General features: G+C 35.8%; 1 protein-coding gene across 2 annotated transcripts in view; it reads right to left on the reverse strand.

Moving 5' to 3' along the window:
- The window catches only part of LOC128635611 (uncharacterized), a 119,499-nt gene that overhangs the window by 29,319 nt on the left and 68,189 nt on the right, over window positions 1–21,991 (reverse strand). For both annotated transcript variants that reach the window (XM_053688674.1, XM_053688675.1), the window contains exons 2-3: window positions 17,105–17,282; window positions 6,536–6,776 (exon numbers count right to left, since the gene is read on the reverse strand). In XM_053688674.1, coding sequence (XP_053544649.1) covers window positions 6,536–6,776; window positions 17,105–17,191 — 328 coding nt within the window. In that variant the 5' untranslated portion in view covers window positions 17,192–17,282. The remainder of the gene's footprint in view (window positions 1–6,535; window positions 6,777–17,104; window positions 17,283–21,991) is intronic.

The following is a 21,991-nucleotide window of genomic DNA, read 5'->3' on the forward strand; positions in this document are numbered from 1 at the left end:
ACTACACTATCATTAAATTAATTAAATAAAATATCTACAATTACCTACAATTAAACCTAACACTACACTATCAATACATTAATTAAATACAATATCTACAAATAACTACAATGAAATAAACTAACTAAAGTACAAAAAATAAAAAAGAACTAAGTTACAAAAAATAAAAAAATATTTACAAACATAAGGAAAATCTTACAACAATTTTAAACTAATTACACCTACTCTAAGCCCCCTAATAAAATAACAAAGCCCCCCAAAATAAAAAATGCCCTACCCTATTCTAAATTACTAAAGTTCAAAGCTCTTTTACCTTACCAACCCTGAACAGGGCCCTTTGCTGGGCATGCCCCAAAGAATTCAGCTCTTTTGCCTGTAAAAAAAAACATACAATACCCCCCCAACATTACAACCCACCACCCACATACCCCTAATCTAACCCAAACCCCCCTTAAATAAACCTAACACTTAGCCCCTGAAGATCATCCTACCTTGTCTTCACCATACCAGGTTCACCGATCCGTCCTGGCTCCAAAATCTTCATCCAACCCAAGCGGGGGCTGGCGATCCATCATCCGGCGGCTGAAGAAGTCCAGAAGAGGCTCCAAAGTCTTCATCCTATCCGGGAAGAAGAGTAGATCCGGACCGGCAACCATCATCTTCCAAGCGGCATCTTCTATATTCATCCGATGAGGACCGGCTCCATCCTGAAGACCTCCACCGCGGACCCATCTTCATCCGGCGACGTCCAACTGAAGAATGAAAATGATGGAATCAGCCAATCAGAATCAAGATCAATCCGATTGGCTGATCCAATCAGCCAATCAGATTGAGCTCGAATTCTATTGGCTGATCGGAACAGCCTTTATGGGCTAACGCCGGTTTATAAAGCTCTTAACTACTGTGCTCTAAAGTACACTAACACCCATAAACTACCTATGTACCCCTAAACCGAGGTCCCCCCACATCGCCGCCACTCTAATAAATTTTTTAACCCCTAATCTGCCGAATGCACACTGCCGCAACCTACATTATCCCTATGTAACCCTAATCTGCTGCCCCTAACATTGCTGACCCCTATATTATATTTATTACTCCCTAATTTGCCCCCCCCACAACGTCGCCGCTACCTAACTACACTTATTAACCCCTAATCTGCTGACCAGACCTCGCCGCCACTATAATAAATGTATTAACCCCTAAACCGCCTCAAAAACCCTATAATAAATAGTATTAACCCCTAATCTGCCCTCCCTAACATCGCCGACACCTAACTTCAAGTATTGCATTTAAAAAGCACATACAATAACCCCCCAACATTACAACCCACCACCCACATACCCCTAATCTAACCCAAACACCCCTTAAAAAACCTAACACTAAGCCCCTGAAGATCTCCCTACCTTATCTTCACCACGCCAGGTATCACCGATCCGTCCAGAAGAGGGTCCGAAGTCTTCATCCTATCCGGCAAGAAGAGGTCCAGAAGAGGGTCCAAAGTCTTCATTCTATCCGGCAAGAAGAGGACATCCGGACCGGTAGACATGTTCTTCCAGGCGGCGTCTTCTATCTTCATCCATCCTGCGCGGAGCGGGACCAGCTTGAAGCAGCCAACACGGATCCATCCTCTTCTTCTGGCGACTCCCGACGAATGAAGGTTCCTTTAAGTGACGTCATCCAAGATGGTGTCCCTTGAATTCCGATTGGCTGATAGGATTTTATCAGCCAATCGGAATTAAGGTAGGAAAAATCTGATTGGCTGATTGAATCAGCCAATCAGATTCAAGTTCAATCCAATTGGCTGATTGGATCAGCCAATCAGATTGAGCTCACATTCTATTGGCTGATCGGAACAGCCAATAGAATGCAAGCTCAATCTGATTGGCTGATTGGATCAGCCAATCGGATTGAACTTGAATCTGATTGGCTGATTCAATCAGTCAATCAGATTTTTCCTACCTTAATTCCGATTGGCTGATAGAATCCTATCAGCCAATCGGAATTCAAGGGACACCATCTTGGATGACGTCACTTAAAGGAACCTTCATTCGTCGGGAGTCGCCGGAAGAAGAGGATGGATCCGCGCCGGCTGCTTCAAGATGGTCCCGCTCCGCGCCGGATGGATGAAGATAGAAGACGCCACCTGGATGAACATGTCTACCGGTCCGGATGTCCTCTTCTTGCCGGATAGGATGAAGACTTTGGACCCTCTTCTGGACCTCTTCTTGCCGGATAGGATGAAGACTTCGGACCCTCTTCTGGATGAATCGGTGATACCTGGCGTGGTGAAGATAAGGTAGGGAGATCTTCAGGGTCTTAGTGTTAGGTTTTTTAAGGGGTGTTTGGGTTAGATTAGGGGTATGTGGGTGATGGGTTGTAATGTTGGGGGGGGTATTGTATGTTTTTTTTAAATGCAAAAGAGCTGTTTTCTTTGGGGCATGCCCCGCAAGAGGCCCCTTTAAGGGCTGCTAAGGTAAAAGAGCTGTTAACTTTTTATTTTAGAATAGGGTAGGGCATTTTTTTATTTTGGGGGGCTTTGTTATTTTTTTAGGGGGTTTAGAGTAGGTGTAATTAGTTTAAAATTCTTGTAATCTTTTTTTTTTTGTAATTTAGCGAGTTTTTTTTGTAATTTAGTTTAGTTGATTTAATTGTAGATAATTGTAGGTAGTTTAGTTAATTAACTTATTGATAGTGTAGTGTTAGGTTTAATTGTAACTTAGGTTAGGATTTATTTTACAGGTAATTTTGTAATTATTTTAACTTGGTAGCTATTAAATAGTTAATAACTATTTAATAGCTATTGTACCTAGTTAAAATAAATACAAAGTTGCCTGTAAAATAAATATAAATGCTAAAATAGCTACAATATAATTATTATTTATATTGTAGCTATATTAGGGTTTATTTTACAGGTAAGTATTTAGCTTTAAATAGGATTAATTTATTTAATAAGATTTATTTTATTTCGTTAGATTTAAATTAAATTTAACTTAGGGGGGTGTTAGTGTTAGACTTAGCTTTAGGGGTTAATACATTTATTAGAGTAGCGGTGAGGTCTGGTTGGCAGATTAGGGGTTAATAAGTGTAGGTAAGGTAGCCGCAACATTGAGGGGGCAGATTAGGGGTTAATAAATATAATATAGGGGTCGGCGATGTTAGGGGCAGCAGATTAGGGGTACATAGCTATAATGTAGTTTGCGGCGGTGTACGGAGCAGCAGATTAGGGGTTAATAATAATATGCAGGGGTCAGCGATAGCGGGTGGCGGCAGATTAGGGCTTAATAAGTGTAAGGTTAGGGGTGTTCAGACTCGGGGTTTATGTTAGGGTGTTAGGTGCAAACTTAGGAAGTGTTTTCCCCCTAGGAAACAATGGGGCTGCGTTAGGAGCTGAACTCTGCTTTTTTGCAGGTGTTGGGGTTTTTTTAACGCAAAACTCTAAATCTAGGAGATAGTTTAAACTAACAATTAAACTAATATAACTATTAAACTAAAATTCAACTAACTACGAATTAAAGAAAACTAAAAAACACATTAAAAAAATTCTAACACTACTATAAAAATTACAAAGTATCTAATTATAAAAAATAAAAAATACTAAATTCCAAAAAACTAACAAACACTAAATTATGAAAAATAACAAACAAACTTATCAAAAATAAATAAGAATTACACCTAATCTAATAGCCCTATAAAAATAAAAAATCCCACCCAAAATAAAAAAAAAAACCCTATCCCTTAAAAGGGCCTTTTGTAGGGCATTGCCCTAAGTTAAACAGCTCTTTTACAAAGAGCCCCCCAACAGTAAAACCCACTACCCAACCAACCCCCCAAAATAAAAAAACCTAACTCTAACAAAAACCTTAGCTATCCATTGCCCTAAAAAGGGCATTTGTATGGGCATTGCCCTTAAAATGGCATTTAGCTCTTTTGCATTGCCCTGAAAAAGGCATTTAGCTCTTTTAAGAAAAGCCCAAACCCTAAACTAAAAATAAAAACACCCAAAAAACCTTAAAAAAACTAAAACTAACCCCTCTTTAGGTACTCACAGTTGCTGAAGTCCCGCTTGAAGGATCTGCATCCCGGCGGCTTCATCCAGGCGACTCCATCTTCATCCAGGTGACATCTTCGATATTCATCTCTGGCGGCATCTTCTATCTTCATCCCGGCGGCGCGGAGTGGATCCATCCTGAAGACATCCGGCATGGAGCATCCTCTTCATACGGTCGCCGCCGTATAATGAATCTTCAATGCAAGGTACGCAATTTTAGTGTAAGGCAGCTTTTGGTTTTATTTCACAGGTAAGTTTGTATTAATTTTAACTAGGTAGCTAGTAAATAGTTAATAACTATTTACTAACTAGTCTACCTAGTTAAAATAAATACAAACTTACCTGTGAAATAAAAAAAACCTAAGCTAGTTACAATATAAATATTAGTTATATTGTAGCTAGCTTAGGTTTTATTTCACAGGTAAGTATTGTATTATTTAGTTAATAATTGTAACTTTAATTTAGCTCTATTTTAATTATTTTAAAGTTAGGGGGTGTTAGGTTTAGTGTTAGGTTTAGTGTTAGGTTTAGGGTTACGGTTAGTGTTAGGTTTAGGGTTAGGTATAGGGGTTACTATTTTCATTTAGGTTGTTGCGATGTGGGGGGCTGTCGGTTTAGGGGTTAATAGGTTTATTTAGGGGTAGTGATGTGGGAGGCCAGAGGTTTAGGGGTTAATAACTTTATTTAGTGGCGGCGATGTCAGGTAGTGGTGGATTAATGGTTGATAGATTTATTATAGTGTGGGCGATGTTGGGTGTAGGGGAATAGGGGTTAATAACGTTAGTATAAAGGCAGCAATATTGGAAGCAGTAGATTAGGGGTTAATAGATTTATTTAGGTGGCAGCGATATCGGGAGCGGCAGATTAGGGGTTAATAAGGTTATGTAGGTGTCGGTGATGTTGGGGCAGCAGATTAGGGGTGTTTAGACATGGGGTTTATGCTAGGGTGTTAGGTTTAAAGATAAATTTTCCCCCCCATAGACATCAATGGGGCTGCGTTACAGAGCTTTTCATTCCGCAATCGCAGGTGTTTTTTTTTTCTAACCCGCTCTCCCCATTGATGTCTATGGGGAAAGTGTGCACGAGCACGTCAAAAAAGCGTTTATATTTTGTGTGGTATGGAACTCAACACAACCATATCGCACGCACAAGGCTGCAGTTTCAAAACTTGTAATAGCTGCGCTATAGAGGGTGAAATAATGCAACTTTTATTGCATTCGTTACAAACCCTCTAGCGCACATAACTCTTAATCTACCTGGGAGTTTTCTAAGAAAAGGGGACAAACCTAGAAATCCCAGAGAGATGTGAGGTATCTTTCATAAAAAGTAAAGTAGCTCTCTGGGATACACAATTTCACCTGACCTGGGAGAGAGAAGGTAACTGGAGAACCCCTGGAACTGATATAAAGGCTCTGTTTGCATCAATTACAAATTAAATTGAAATATTTTCACTACAATTTAACTTGCTTTTGTCTATATTTGAGTGTATATTACTTTTCTTAGCTAAAATAAGAGTTTTGTGAATGTTGAGCAAACTTCACCTTCATAAAGCTGTCGAGACAAATCAGTGAGACCAGCATGCTTAAAATGCATAGAGATTTTTTCAAGACTTGTGAGAGAGCTTCAGACATAGCCTGGAAACTCCCCTGTTCAGCCCAGGGAACTGCCTTGTCCCTCCCACTTTCTGAAAGTATCAGTTTGCAATGCAGCAAATTTATTGTACAGTCATATATATATATATATATATATATATATATATATATATATATATATATATATATATATATATATATATATATATATATATAAAAAAACAGAAATATACAAAGTATGATCCTAACACAGAAACTTTCAAAACATGATTAGAATTTATAAAATCACTGCTAGAGCTTAATCTAATGTATTAAAATATAAATGAAAAAGTGAAAATCTTAAATGTTATAATACTAAAAGGACCCTATCTAAATTGTAAAGTAAATACAAAGTGTAAGTGTAACAAAACTCTCATGTCATGCAGTGCTGTATTGCACGGAGCTTGTTTCTCCTTTATATATAGAAATAAGAGCGATCTCGCATCGCTGGAGAGTCCGTAATTTTTCTTTTGAATTTTCAGTGAGTTCAGCCCCTGTGAAGTCTGAGCTGCACTTTCTCTCTAAGCAGGAGAACCTTTGAATATTACTGCTTACATTTTAAACAAGCAGTTATTTTTCTGACTCATGAAAAGTTATTCTAAATATAAAAGTAGGTATTTAAAGCGTCTATGTTAAAATGGAATCAAAGAGTGAAGACGTAATATCCAGGTCATTTCCACTATGCTGAGAGGCTGCGGGGACATGGAATTTTGATATGTTCATCTAGAAATAGGTTTTATAACACAAAAAGGCATATGAACAATATTTCAATGTTGTATATTGTCACAAATAGATTGTGACAAACACTTAGAAAGTCCTAAACACATCAAAATACATTGACCTTTATCTTCCTTACCATAATTAGGACAAGTGGAAATAGGGCCACCTCGGTCACATGTCAGCTCAAAAATTGACTGGTCATGTCCTCGCACTCGTATGTAGAAAGTAGGATTATCAACTGGGTTGTATTCACGCATTAAGTCTGAATTATAACGTACATCATTTCCATGGTGTGATCCATATTGGAGATACAAGAAGCTAGGTAGCACAAGATGATGAATTTCAGCTGATCCTCCTGCACCAACCTTTCCACCTCCCTAAAACAAGACCACAGAGAATACAGGGAGGATTAGGAGTCTACAAAAGTATCTCATTGTCATTTCAGACATGAATACCAAATGGTTATAAATAGAAATTTTATTTATGGGTTTACATTTTTTGTACATATCCAATTTTCTGAACTTGTAAAGATATATTTATATTTTAAATATTTATGTATTTGTGTTGAATTATTGTATATTGTTGTATCTGTATACATATTTAATAAATATTTTATATATTGGATATTTGATATATATCAATTTTAATACATTTTTTTATTCTAACGGAATTATAAATTATTTGGGATTTGAAAGTAAAATGTTTAAAGGAAAGACTAGTCAATATTAAACTTCATGATTCAGAAGGGCATGTTATTTTAATTAACATTCCAATTAACTTTTATCATCAATTTTGCAAACATCAAATTTGCTTTGTTCTCTTGGTATTCTGAGTTGAAACCTAGGTAGGCTCATATGCAAATGTGTATGCCCTTGACTTGAAGACCGCCTCTTATCTCAATGCATTTGCCAGTTTACACAGCTAGACAGTGCTAGTTCATGTGTGCCATATATATATATATATATATAAAACATTGTGTTCACTTCAATGGAGTTACTTACAAGTCAGCACTGATTGGCTAAAATGCAAGTCTGTCAAAAGAACTGAGATAAGGGGGCAGTCTGCAGAGGTTTAGATACAGTTAATCATGGATATAAAAAGATTAAACATTAAAAATTCTGGAGTAGACTGTCCATTTAATTATGTATAGTAAAAATGCAGATCCCCCCCCCCCCCCCTGAAATTTAGATCTTAAAATTGAGACTTTTCAATTCCTGCAAGTGGAATGTAGAGTCCAGATTTCACAAGCCTAACACTGCTATATTGAACAAAGCTATTGTTTGTTCACTTAGTAACCCGAGTGGCCTAAGAAGAACTAATCATTTAAGGGGATTATGGGAGTGACCACTTTATTGAGACTCAAAAATTATACTTATTTCTACAATATTTATTCAACTTAAATAGTTTTAAATGTTACACCTGCATATTGTTAAGGCTAAACTTTTCTTTGAATACTTAATTATTCAATTAATTTACTTTTTATCTGCCTTCAATATGAGATGTAACACAATGATATACACAAATGATACAATGATTAGATATACAATTTATTTAAATGAGCCTAGCATTAGGAACATAGATTTGCAAGACAAATCATTCATTAAGCCCGGGCTCAACAATCCCAGGAGCCAGGCTCCTAGAGTGTTGCCCCTGGCTCCTAACTTTTTTTTCTTCATACCACTGTCGGGCTCCTAAAGTATGAGTGGCTCCTTAATATTATTACTAGCTCCTAAATTTTGAACAGATTTGCCAACCACTGTTAAGACTAACTGCTCTATTAATAAATATGAGTGAACATTTTGTTAAAAAGGGACATGAAACCCAACATTTTTCTTTCATGTTTAAGACAGAACATACAATTTTAAACACATTTCCATTGTACTTCTATTATCTAGTGTGCTTCCTACTCTTGGTATTGTTCAATGAAAAGCATACTTAAGTAGACACAGGGGCAGCAATATACAACTTGGATTTAGCTGGTGATTCCAGACTATTCTTATATTAAAAAAGGGGGGTGAGGCGTGAGGGCGCTAGTGAAAGCTTAAGAAATCTAAATGGTGGATGTTTAACACAATATGTGTCTGTGTATTCAATGTCTGCTCAATTGATTGCTTTAAATATATAAAACCAAATTCTTCAGTGTTTATTTATATAAATATTGTGTAATAGTTTGTGTTGTTTAACGTTTCAGGATATATTATGACCATATATCATAATTTATAATAATATGAATAAAGTGCACTGTGTGACAAATCTTCTGCAACCAAAAATTCTTTGATTATTAATATACACTGCTATATGTGCCAAAAAAACAAAGAGGAGAATAAATGTTAATAAAAGTTATTTATTATAACAATATAAGAATCAAATTAGATAAAAGGGACGTCTCCCCAAAATGTAAAAAGATAAGATTAAAAACAATATCTGTTAACAGTAGAATCTAAATTCCTAATAATTTCTGCAACTCTGTATAACAAGGGAGTCTTTGCAATCAGGTTTCTAAGGATTTCCTATTGCCGTATTTTCTTAACAGAAATTTTTCTTATTATGGCAATTTGAAGTTGTACAAAGTCAGTAAGGTTTTACAGTATGCAGTCCCAGACTTAGCGGTTCAAAGTGAGGCTAGGTGAATGTTGTGATACTTAGCGTATGAGTTACCTTCTCCCTTACAGCCGGTTCAGTCACTGCTGTTTTCCTCGATGCGACTGTAAACTCAGACCCGCCGCGTGTAGTCGGCGTCTGACGTCACTGCCTGGTCTTTGATCTTCTGAATCCGTTACTCAATAACAATTTGGCTCTTTAACTTTTCAGAGCCTCTGTGTTCCTAAAAAAAATCCTGCACTTAGTGTTGTACACGCAGGAAAGGGATGTTTGAAAGATGTTGTGTAGTAGAAATAACCCGGGTTATATTGTCATAACAGTTTTCCAATTGCTTAATTTAAAAGCTTTTTGAAAAGTCACTTAGTACCACTGAGGGTCACAGAAATCACTGGAAGCCACCAAGGGTCACAAGGGTCGACGCGTTTCGCTCTTATTCAGAGCTTTATCAAGATACTTGTGAGTCCTAAGTGTGGATATTTATAGCTGGTGCCAGACTTTGATTAGTTAGTGCTTCAATAGATTAAAGGTGGAATTTTTTTCCTTGCATTCTGTTAAGGTAGAATTTTTGGAAAACTCATACTTGTATCACAATGAATAATTAAACTCCCTTGTTTTACTATTATAGTACTATTCTTACTAGTAATGCTTGAATTATAAGGTAGATATAAGATAAAATAAATTAAACATGTGTTACAAGATAAAATATCATGAATTAAAATTAAACTTCTAATACATCAATTTATAATTATACAATTAACCAGCCTATCCAGTAGATGTTACTTTAAAACCTAGGTGAAATATTGCACATTCCATATATTGAGGATTTTTCGGGGCCTAACGATTGAATAAAAATTAACTGTTTAGTGTAAAATCCATAATTCATATAAGAATAAGAAGGTGAACATATATTATATACGATGTCTACTAGTAATGTGAATTAAAATATTGTTGGGGGGTGATTTATGGTATTATTCTAATAGAAAGGGGGAAAGATCTAATTCAGAATTCAGGCCTCTAGGATATAGTGTATTATATTTATATATTAGTTCTGCTTCCTTGATTAATAATTTCTTTTCAAGATTTCCTCCTCTCCAATGTTTGTGTACTTTTTTTATGCCCCAGTATGACAGGTCTTTGTTGTTCCCTTTATGGACTGTTTTAAAATGTTTGTAAAGATGTGTATCATCGATCCCATTTTTTATGTTATTTAGGTGCTCTCTGATTCTATCCTTTACCATTCTTTTTGTTTCACCTAGATAGAATAAAATAGAGAACACTTCTATTCTGAATTTCAACATAACACCTTTAGGCAACATCCACATAGGGAAAATCAAAATAGACACAATAATTGGGAATATCCCAGAAACACAAATAGAAGGAATAGTTCTAAACAAGAACAATACTGGGAAACACCAACATATAATCGTTATGAATCCCTTGGGAATGTTAAATCAATAAAAGATAATCAAATTAATGACGAACCAGTTTTTTTAGAGAGGAGCCCTCTAAAGGAGGGCACCTCAAGGGAGTTAAACAGACGAGAGAAAGAACAAAATACAAGAAAGAAAAGAATCCTAGAGGAAAGAGAGGAAGAGGAAGGTCAAAACGAGGCAAAAAGGTTGAAATAAACAAAAATCAGGGTATTTTTAACTTAAGTAGTAAAATTTTAAATAAAGAAGAAGAAAGGGTCCTAAGTTTGGGCTTATCTTTCGCTCCAACAACACGAATGAATAAATTCAACTCTCATATCCATGCAAAAAAATTCGTTAGAAACCTAACTATTAAAAGATTCTTTCTAAAAAACCCCATAGAAAGGCAATTAGATTTGAAACAAGATGGTATTCAACATACTAATCTTAAATTAAAATCAAAATTTAACCCCATTCATAAAAAGGGTAACTATTTGGAAACCTTTGAAAGACTAGTTTGTAAAGACATTCAAAAATGTAATTTACCAAAAATAAAAAAATACAATATGAGTTTAAAAGAGAAAAAAGTAATGGAGAATCTACAAAATAATACAGAGATCACAATAAAATCAGCGGACAAGGGTGGGGGGATTGTCCTGATGGATACAACACAATATTTAAAAGAAGCACACAGGCTCCTTAATGATAACAAAACCTATAAAAAATTAGAATTAGATCCAACAGAAAAATTCAACAAAAACCTTAATAAACTATTATCAGAAGGTAAAATATCAGGTATACTTAACAATAAAGAACTAGAATTTCTAACTCCAAAATTCCCTAGGATCCCAATATTTTATTTTCTGCCGAAAATTCACAAATGTTTAGTTAACCCCCCCGGCAGACCAATCATCTCTGGTATCGATTCCCCATCAGCAAATTTATCAAAATATGTAGACACCTTCTTGCAAAAACACGTAAAAGAGTTAAAGTCTTATCTCAAAGACTCAACCCAGGTCCTCAATTTATTAAAAAACATTAAATGGAAAAATAATATGATTTTAGCCACTTTCGATGTCACTTCATTATATACTGTTATTAATCACTCCAAAGGCATACAAGCAGTTGATTCCTTCTTAAAATCAGATTCCAATATGACAGACCAACAAAGAACCTTTATTCTAAAAAGCATTAGATACATTTTAGAAAATAATTACTTTTCCTTTAATCAAAAATTTTTCTTACAAACAGAAGGTACGGCTATGGGCACAAGGTTTGCGCCTAGCTATGCCAACCTCTTCATGGGTTCTTGGGAAAATGATTTCTTCAGAGATGATAGCTATGGCGCAAACCTTGTGCTCTACAAGAGGTATATAGACGACCTGCTTATAATTTGGGAAGGAACAGAACAAGATTTAACTAAAATGTTTAACAACATGAACACCAACAATCTAGGTATAAAATTCACGTCTAACTGGAGTACAAGTTCGATAACATTTTTAGATTTGGAAATTATGGTTATAGATGAAATAATAGAAACTAGAACACACTTTAAAAAAAACCGATTCAAATAACTACATACACTCCAAAAGTTGTCATCTAGAAACTTGGAAAAAAAGTATTCCAACAGGCCAATACTTAAGAATAAAGAAAAATTGTTCTAGAACTGTAGATTTTGAGAATCAATCTAAATTATTAACAGATAGATTTTTATCCAGAGGGTATAATAGAGAAACTACTAAAAAAGCTGAGGAGAGAGCTAAGAATACAGAAAGGGATAATCTATTAATGTACAAAGAAAAACAAAATAATCCTGAAGATAAAATTAAAACACCATTTATTACTGATTATCATGATGATCATAATATAATAAAAAGAATAGTAAAAAAACACTGGCACCTTATTAAAGAAGATGACATCTTGGGAGATAAGATCTCTGAAACATCAAATTTTATATTCAGAAAAGCTACCAATCTGAAGAATTTGCTAGCTCCCAGTGAGTTCAAACCACCTAAAAAGACATATCTGAAACAAAAAGATCTGAATGGAAAAGCAATTGCAGGGTTCTTTCCATGTTATTCTTGTAAAGCTTGCAAACACAGTAAAAAGCTAAATAATATTAAAATTAATAAAATAGAGAAACCTTTCACAATTAAAGATACAATAAGGTGCACAACGAAAAATGTAATATACATCCTGAAATGTTCCTGCAACCTCTTCTATCTAGGTGAAACAAAAAGAATGGTAAAGGATAGAATCAGAGAGCACCTAAATAACATAAAAAATGGGATCGATGATACACATCTTTACAAACATTTTAAAACAGTCCATAAAGGGAACAACAAAGACCTGTCATACTGGGGCATAAAAAAAGTACACAAACATTGGAGAGGAGGAAATCTTGAAAAGAAATTATTAATCAAGGAAGCAGAACTAATATATAAATATGATACACTATATCCTAGAGGCCTGAATTCTGAATTAGATCTTTCCCCCTTTCTATTAGAATAATACCATAAATCACCCCCCAACAATATTTTAATTCCCATTACTAGTAGACATCATATATAATATATGTTCACCTTCTTATTCTTATATGAATTATGGATTTTACACTAAACAGTTAATTTTTATTCAATCGTTAGGCCCCGAAAAATCCTCAAAATATGGAATGTGCAATATTTCACCTAGGTTTTAAAGTAACATCTACTGGATAGGCTGGTTAATTGTATAATTATAAATTGATGTATTAGAAGTTTAATTTTAATTCATGATATTTTATCTTGTAACACATGTTTAATTTATTTTATCTTATATCTACCTTATAATTCAAGCATTACTAGTAAGAATAGTACTATAATAGTAAAACAAGGGAGTTTAATTATTCATTGTGATACAAGTATGAGTTTTCCAAAAATTCCACCTTAACAGAATGCGAGGAAAAAAATTCCACCTTTAATCTATTGAAGCACTAACTAATCAAAGTCTGGCACCAGCTATAAATATCCACACTTAGGACTCACAAGTATCTTGATAAAGCTCTGAATAAGAGCGAAACGCGTCGACCCTTGTGACCCTTGGTGGCTTCCAGTGATTCCTGTGACCCTCAGTGGTACTAAGTGACTTTTCAAAAAGCTTTTAAATTAAGCAATTGGAAAACTGTTATGACAATATAACCCGGGTTATTTCTACTACACAACATCTTTCAAACATCCCTTTCCTGCGTGTACAACACTAAGTGCAGGATTTTTTTTAGGAACACAGAGGCTCTGAAAAGTTAAAGAGCCAAATTGTTATTGAGTAACGGATTCAGAAGATCAAAGACCAGGCAGTGACGTCAGACGCCGACTACACGCGGCGGGTCTGAGTTTACAGTCGCATCGAGGAAAACAGCAGTGACTGAACCGGCTGTAAGGGAGAAGGTAACTCATACGCTAAGTATCACAACATTCACCTAGCCTCACTTTGAACCGCTAAGTCTGGGACTGCATACTGTAAAACCTTACTGACTTTGTACAACTTCAAATTGCCATAATAAGAAAAATTTCTGTTAAGAAAATACGGCAATAGGAAATCCTTAGAAACCTGATTGCAAAGACTCCCTTGTTATACAGAGTTGCAGAAATTATTAGGAATTTAGATTCTACTGTTAACAGATATTGTTTTTAATCTTATCTTTTTACATTTTGGGGAGACGTCCCTTTTATCTAATTTGATTCTTATATTGTTATAATAAATAACTTTTATTAACATTTATTCTCCTCTTTGTTTTTTTGGCACATATAGCAGTGTATATTAATAATCAAAGAATTTTTGGTTGCAGAAGATTTGTCACACAGTGCACTTTATTCATATTATTATAAATTATGATATATGGTCATAATATATCCTGAAACGTTAAACAACACAAACTATTACACAATATTTATATAAATAAACACTGAAGAATTTGGTTTTATATATTTAAAGCAATCAATTGAGCAGACATTGAATACACAGACACATATTGTGTTAAACATCCACCATTTAGATTTCTTAAGCTTTCACTAGCTCCCTCACGCCTCACCCCCCTTTTTTCGTATAAACACAAAATTAGCCTGAAGGACTTATTTACTGTGAGGTGTTTGGAATCACTGTTTCCAGCGCTCTACCTATCCCACTTACACCTATTCTTATATTACTCTTGTCACTGGCTCACCCATTGTGTTAGGTAGCTCCCAGTAGTACATTGTTGCACCTGAGACTATCTAGGTATGTTTTTCAATTAAATATACTAAGAGAAGGAAGTACATTAGATAAAATTGTAGGAGTAAATTGAAAAATAGTTGTTTAAAATTGTATGCTCTATCTCAAATACAAAAATAAATTGTGACTACCTTGTCATCCACCAGTAGAAAGAAGAGGTTCACCCTTGTCATATGCCAGGAGGAATTAGAGGTCCCCTTGTCTTCTATAAGGAGGAATTAAAGGTTCCCCCCTTGTCTTCTATCAGGAGGAATTAGAGGTTCCCCCTTGCCATCTACCAGGAGGAAGTAAAGGTTCCCTCCTTGTCATGCACCAAGAGGAAATCGAGGTTCTCCCCTTGTCATGCACCAGGAGGAAGTAGAGGTTCCCTCCTTGTAATGCACCAGGAAGAAGTAGAGACCCCCCTTGTCATGCACCAGGAAGAAGTAGAGGTCCCCCCTTGTCATGCACCAGGAGGAAGTAGAGGTTCTACCCTTGTCATGCACCAGGAAGAAGTAGAGGTTCCCCCTTGTCATGCACCAGGAAGAAGTAGAGGTTCCCCCTTGTCATGCACCAGGAGGAAGTAGAGGTTCCCTCCTTGTCATGCTTCAGGAGGAAGTAGAGATTCTCCCCTTGTCATGTACCAGGAGGAAGTAAAGGTTCCCCCATGTCATGCACCAGAAGGAAGTAGATGTTCCTTCCTTTTCATGCACCAGGAGGAAATTGAGGTTCTACCCTTGTAATGCACCAGGAGCAAGTAGAGGTTCTCCCCTTGTCTTGCACCAGGATGAAGTAGAAGTTCCCTTCTTGTCATGCACCAGGAGGAAGTATAGGTTTCCCCATTGTCATGCACCAGGAGGAAGTAGAGGTTCCCTTCTTGACATGCACAAGGAGGAAGTAGAGGTTCTCCCCTTGTCATGCACCAGAAGGAAGTATAGGTTCCCTCCTTGCCATGCACCAGGAGAAAGTAGAGGTTCCCCCTTGTCATGCACCAGGAGGAAGTAGAAGTTCCCCCATGTCATGCACCAGGAGGAAGTAGAGGTTCTACCCTTGTCATGTACCAGGAGAAAGTAGAGGTTCTCCCCTTGTCATGCACCAGGAGAAAGTAGAAGTTCCCCCCTTATCATGCACCAGGAGGAAGTAGAGGTTCCCCCCATGTCATGCACCAGGAGGACGTAGATGTTCTCTCCTTTTCATGCACTAGGAGTAAGTAGAGGTTCTCCCCTTGTCATGCACCAAGAGGAAGTAAAGGTTCCCTCCTTGTCATGCACCAGGAGGAAGTATAGGTTCCCCCCTAGTCATGCACCAGGAGGGAGTAGGTAACTTCTCTTGAGAAAGAAGAAAGATTGAATACAACAATCATTCAAGAATACACATAAAACACTCAATGCAGACACCTGATTGGATTATAACTATTGTTAATGGACCCCAGTGGGGGCCAAGGGAAGTTACGCTGAAACATAACTTTTATTAAAACGCAAAAAAACAGGAATTTAAAATACTGGGATGCGCACTTAAAATAAAAAGCTAGAGAGGATTCTGATTCTATTATATCGGATATATTATAAGCGCAGTGTATCCAAATAAGATAGCCACTTGAATATAAAAAGAATGCTAGTAACAATTCTCTAATAAACAGCTTCTTTATGTGCCGGAGAGTGTATGGTATACATACAGACTCAATGGGTGTATACCTGCAGCTTATATAGTAAATACAGGGTAATATATATATATAAATGCAATGAATGCTGAAGTTATACCCTGTGGCTGTATCAGGCTCATGAAAAAAATTAAAAAGAAGTGAGTCAGACAGTTGAGAGATGTGCTTGGTTGTAATTAATTCAACGGCTAATCTAGTATCTGTTTAAACCTTGTCACACACTGAATATCACATATATTTAAACAGCAGGAGCGCTAGAATGTAGAGTTACACTCCATCCTGTTCAAACAAATATCGGAGCTTAAATTAAATTTATTTAAGCTCCAATATTTGTTTGAACAGAATGGAGTGTAACAATGTGCATTCTAGCGCTCCTGCTGTTTCTGCATAAATATATGTGTTTCCACAGAACAGATATCCTAATAAATGCACCCAACATTCATTAATATTAACAAAATTCATCTGTTTGTTCCCTTTAAATGGTTAAATACTTACTTTTAGCATTCTGAGAGCTGCACTAACCTGCTCCTTGTATCTCCAGAGCTTGGGCCTAAGAGGAGGTTTAGCGTGGTGGCTCTTATGGAGAGTCGCCACGCTAAGCTTCCTATTAGCACAGCAGGGGTTCTTTTTACGAAAATGAATGCATATGCTCAACGTACATCCAGAATTTGTTCAGTTTAAAACAGAACAAATACAGAATAGCATAGTCAACGAATATTCAAGGAAACAAATTTTTCAGAAAAAAATTCTGAAATATTCGGATGAACCAAATTTTTCACCAATGCACATCTAATATTAATTAAAAACATACCTGAACAACATGGTTTGATGCTTGATAGCAGTAGCAATATGAGAAAGGATACGGCGTCTCATTTCGTATCGTCATGCAGTTTCCCATTTTGCCGTATTCTTGGCAAACTGCAGCTGCCCTGTTAGTTCAGAAGACTGTGTTCCTTCTAAGTAAATACAACTGTATTAAAACCCGTTATCTGTAAAAAAATAAAAATAAAGTAAAAAATGGTCAATTAAATAGTAAATACATTTTAGTTATATTTAGTCTTAAAGGGATATTGTACTGTCAAAATTTTCTTTCCTTTAATGGTTTTCCAATGATTATTTTTTCCAGTGCTAGATTAAAAGCTTCTTGGACTGGAGCTGAAGATTTTGGTGGGCTTATTTTGCAGAAATACCCTCACATAGACACGCTGACACATATATTGACATTGCCACACACACACACACTGATACATATACTAAAACACAGACACTATCACACTAATAAAGACATACCGACACACACATTAAACACAGACACTTACACACTAATAAACACATACTGACAAACTAACACACACACACTAAAACACAGACACTTACACACTAATAAACACATACTGACACACTAACACACACACTAAAACACAGACACGTACACACTTATAAAACATACTGACACACTAACACACACACTGACACACACACTAAAACACAGACACTTACACACTAATAAACACATACTGACACACATAGTAGAACACAGACACTAACACACTAATAAAGACATACTGACACACTAACACACACAATGACACACAGACACTAACACACACCAGTATGCAGATAAACTAACACACACAGAGACATACACACACACACACACACACTAAAACACAGACACTAACACACCAGTATACAGACAAACTAACACACACAGAGACATACATACACAGACATACACACACACACACACACACACACACACACACTAAAACACAAAAATTAGCACACAAAAAAACACATATTGACACACTGACACACACACTGACACACAGACACAAACACACACTAGTATTCAGACACACTAACACACACAGAGACATACCCACAAACACACACACTGACACACACTAAAACAGAAATACAAATACACTAATAAACACATACTGAAACACTAACACACACAATATATTCTGTGAAGGAGTAGAATGCCATTATTGATGACAAGACTTCAAAATTTCTTGTGGTTAAGGATCCATTAACACCAGGGTTGTATGTTCTTCCTATGATTCACAAGTTCTTGGTTGCTCCAATAGGTTGTCCAATTGTTGCCGGAACAAACTCTTGTTTATCTAATATGGCAATTTTCTTGGGCAAGATATTACGGCCTTTGGTTGAGCAATCAAGCACTTTTCTAAAGGATGCTAATCATTTCCTTAATAAGTTCGATGGCCTACAACTTACCACTGAAAATTTTATTTTGTTCAGTTTAGATGTAGTCTGTATACATGTATTACCCACGAGAGTGGGTACACACAGCATTGGTCAGGTTAATTTTATTTTACAGCTTTTGGAAATCATCTTTTACAACTATTTTGTGTTTTAAAGTACATTTTACTTTCAAATACAGGGTACAGCCATGGAGAAGAAATTTGTTTTTGAAAATCATTTATCTAATCAAAATGGAGCCAGTTGGTGGCGCTATATTGACAACATTTTTGGTGTTTGGCGACATTGGATTCTTTGAGCAATTTGTTAAGGAATTGAATGATTCCACTATTAATATAAAATTCTAATTATCCTGTAGTGAAGTTAAACTAGACTTTTTGGATGTCACTGTCATCAAGGATGGCTTTGGGTTTAAAGACGGATATTTTTAGAAAGGACACCAACCGCAATAACTTATTGCATTACCGTAGTGCACATCATGCAGCTCTGATTAAATCTTTACCACGGAGTCAAATGCTGAGTGAAGAGAATTATTAAAAAATCGATTATTAGAAATCCCTATTTTTTGCATCCTCATTCTGGACACAAATATTTTTTTGTTGTTTATTTGATCAAATGCCCATGTGGGTGTGTCTATGTTGGGGAATCCACTAGATGCATCCGTGATTGCATCAGTGAACACAAAAGCAATATTAGATGTAAAGTAATCACTGCTCCAGTTGCTTATCATTGCTTTCTTTTTTTTTTATAGTTTTTTTTTTTTCTTGTACCCAGTCAAAGCAAAAACTTAGCTTACACATCTTATATGTCTATAAAATAAACAATACAATAGCTATGTGAGACCATGAGATGATTATACAGTCAAACATATTTCTGTATAACATCCTATGATATGGGTTTTAGTAATATGACATTCTAAATAAATCAATCAATTCTATATTACTTAACCTGGAGTGTGTGAGAAATCCTGTTACTCCTTATTATATCTGAACCCAAAACAACAAACGAGGACCAAAAACAAACAGAACAGAAATAAAAACAAAACAGGAAGAGACAGGACAAGACAAAAAAAAAGCAGAACATCAAATTAATCAACTGTGGTACCAATTAATAGAACAGGTTAAAACCCCCAGGAGTGGGGTAATATGGACCTATTATTGAAACAATGCGAAACCTATTGGATTTTCCAGCTTGACACATTAGAGCCCAAGGGCATGAACATGGAAATTAATTGGTTAGATTTCTACTGATCTGGATGTTTTTGTTATATATTGAATAAGAGTAGTTTTTTTCTACATTAAAATTGAACATTGTGCTATTGTTGCTGTTTTGTATTGTTCTTACATTATATACAATATATAGAGGGAATGTTCACTCTAGATAGCATTCAAAATGTAACAAATGTAATGTTTTTATACACTTTCATTCTGGTTGTTCTAAATTGATGGTGTTTTTCCTTTTCGTCCACTAGATGGCGAATTAGTTTTGTATTGTATCTTCCTTATTTAAGGTTTACACAGGTGTTTTGTTAGGACAGGTGTACCTGCTATATAAGTAACGAGAATTGATGCCCCATGTATCACATGACTAGGGGGTGTTAACCCCGAAACTTTGTAGCTGTTTGGATCCTACTCCATGTCAATCTTATACAGAGGATTTTCTTGCATCATTGGAGACCATTTTTCTTTTCTTACACTAACACAAACACACCAACACACACACTAAAACAGAAACTATCACACACACTAGTATGCAGACAAACTAACACACTAATAAACACATACTGGCACATTGACACACACACTGCAACACAGACACTAGTATGCAGGCAAACTAACACAAACAGAGAAATACATACACACACTGACACACACTTACACACTAATAAACACATACTGACAAACTAAAACACACACACACACACTGACACACACACACACACACACTTAAACACAGACACTAACACACACTAGTATGCAGACAATCTAACACACTCATAAACACATACTGACACACACACTGACACATATACTAAAACACAGACACTAACACAACCTAGTATGCAGACAAACTAACACTAATAAACACATATTGACACACACACTGACACATACTAAAACACAGACGCTAACACAACCTAGTATGCAGACAAACTAAAACTAATAAAGATATACTGACACACACACTGACACATATACTAAAACACAGACACTAACACAACCTAGTATGCAGACAAACTAACACACTATTAAACACATACTGACACATTGACACACACACTGCCACACAGACACTAGTATGCAGGCAAACTAACACAAACAGAGACATACTGTACATATACACACTTACACACTAATAAACACATACTGACAAACTAACACACAGACACACTAAAACACAGACACTAACACACAGTAGTAGTGCAGACAATCTAACACACTCATAAACAAATACTGACACACACACTGACACATATACTAAAACACAGACACTAACACAACCTAGTATGCAGACAAACTAACACTAATAAACACATACTGACACACACACTGACACCTATACTAAAACACAGACACTAACATAACCTAGTATGCAGACAAACTAACACTAATAAACACATACTGACATACACACTGACACATATGCTAAAACACAGACATAAACACACTAGTATGCAGACAAACTAACACTAATAAACACATACTGACACACACACTGACACATATACTAAAACACAGACACTAACATAACCTAGTATGCAGACAAGCTAACACTAATAAACACATACTGACACACACACTGACACATATACTAAAACACAGACATAAACACACTAGTATGCAGACAAACTAACACTAATAAACACATACTGACACACACACTGACACATATACTAAAACACAGACATAAACACACTAGTATGCAGACAAACTAACACTAATAAACACATACTGACACACACACTGACACATATATTAAAACACAGACACTAACACAAACTAGTATGCAGACAAACTAACACTAATAAACACATACTGACACACACACTGACACATATATTAAAACACAGACACTAACACAAACTAGTATGCAGACAAACTAACACAAACAGAGACATAACTTAAGAATAGTGAGGTTTCTGAGACCCAGATGAGACCCAGGACTTTTTGGATTTAAAAGCTTTTTTTATGGCAAACTTCATACACTCTTATCAAGACAGCAAACAATCATAGAGAGAATTCATAGATTAGGGCAAGAAAATTTCAGGTCAGATGGTACAAATATAGTTAGACCTATCCTAGTTAAAATGCTTAGTTACCAAGATAAAATAGATTTGTTAACCTTTTATAGGAAAAAAAAAGACAATTTTACTAGGTGAAAATAAAGGGGCCTATCTATCAAGCTCTGTACGGAGCTTGAAGTCACGTGTTTCTGGCGAGTCTTCAGGCTCGCCAGAAACACAAGTTATGAA

This window comes from Bombina bombina, chromosome 7 (genome assembly GCF_027579735.1).
Source record: "Bombina bombina isolate aBomBom1 chromosome 7, aBomBom1.pri, whole genome shotgun sequence".
In the NCBI taxonomy this organism is placed as follows: domain Eukaryota; kingdom Metazoa; phylum Chordata; class Amphibia; order Anura; family Bombinatoridae; genus Bombina; species Bombina bombina.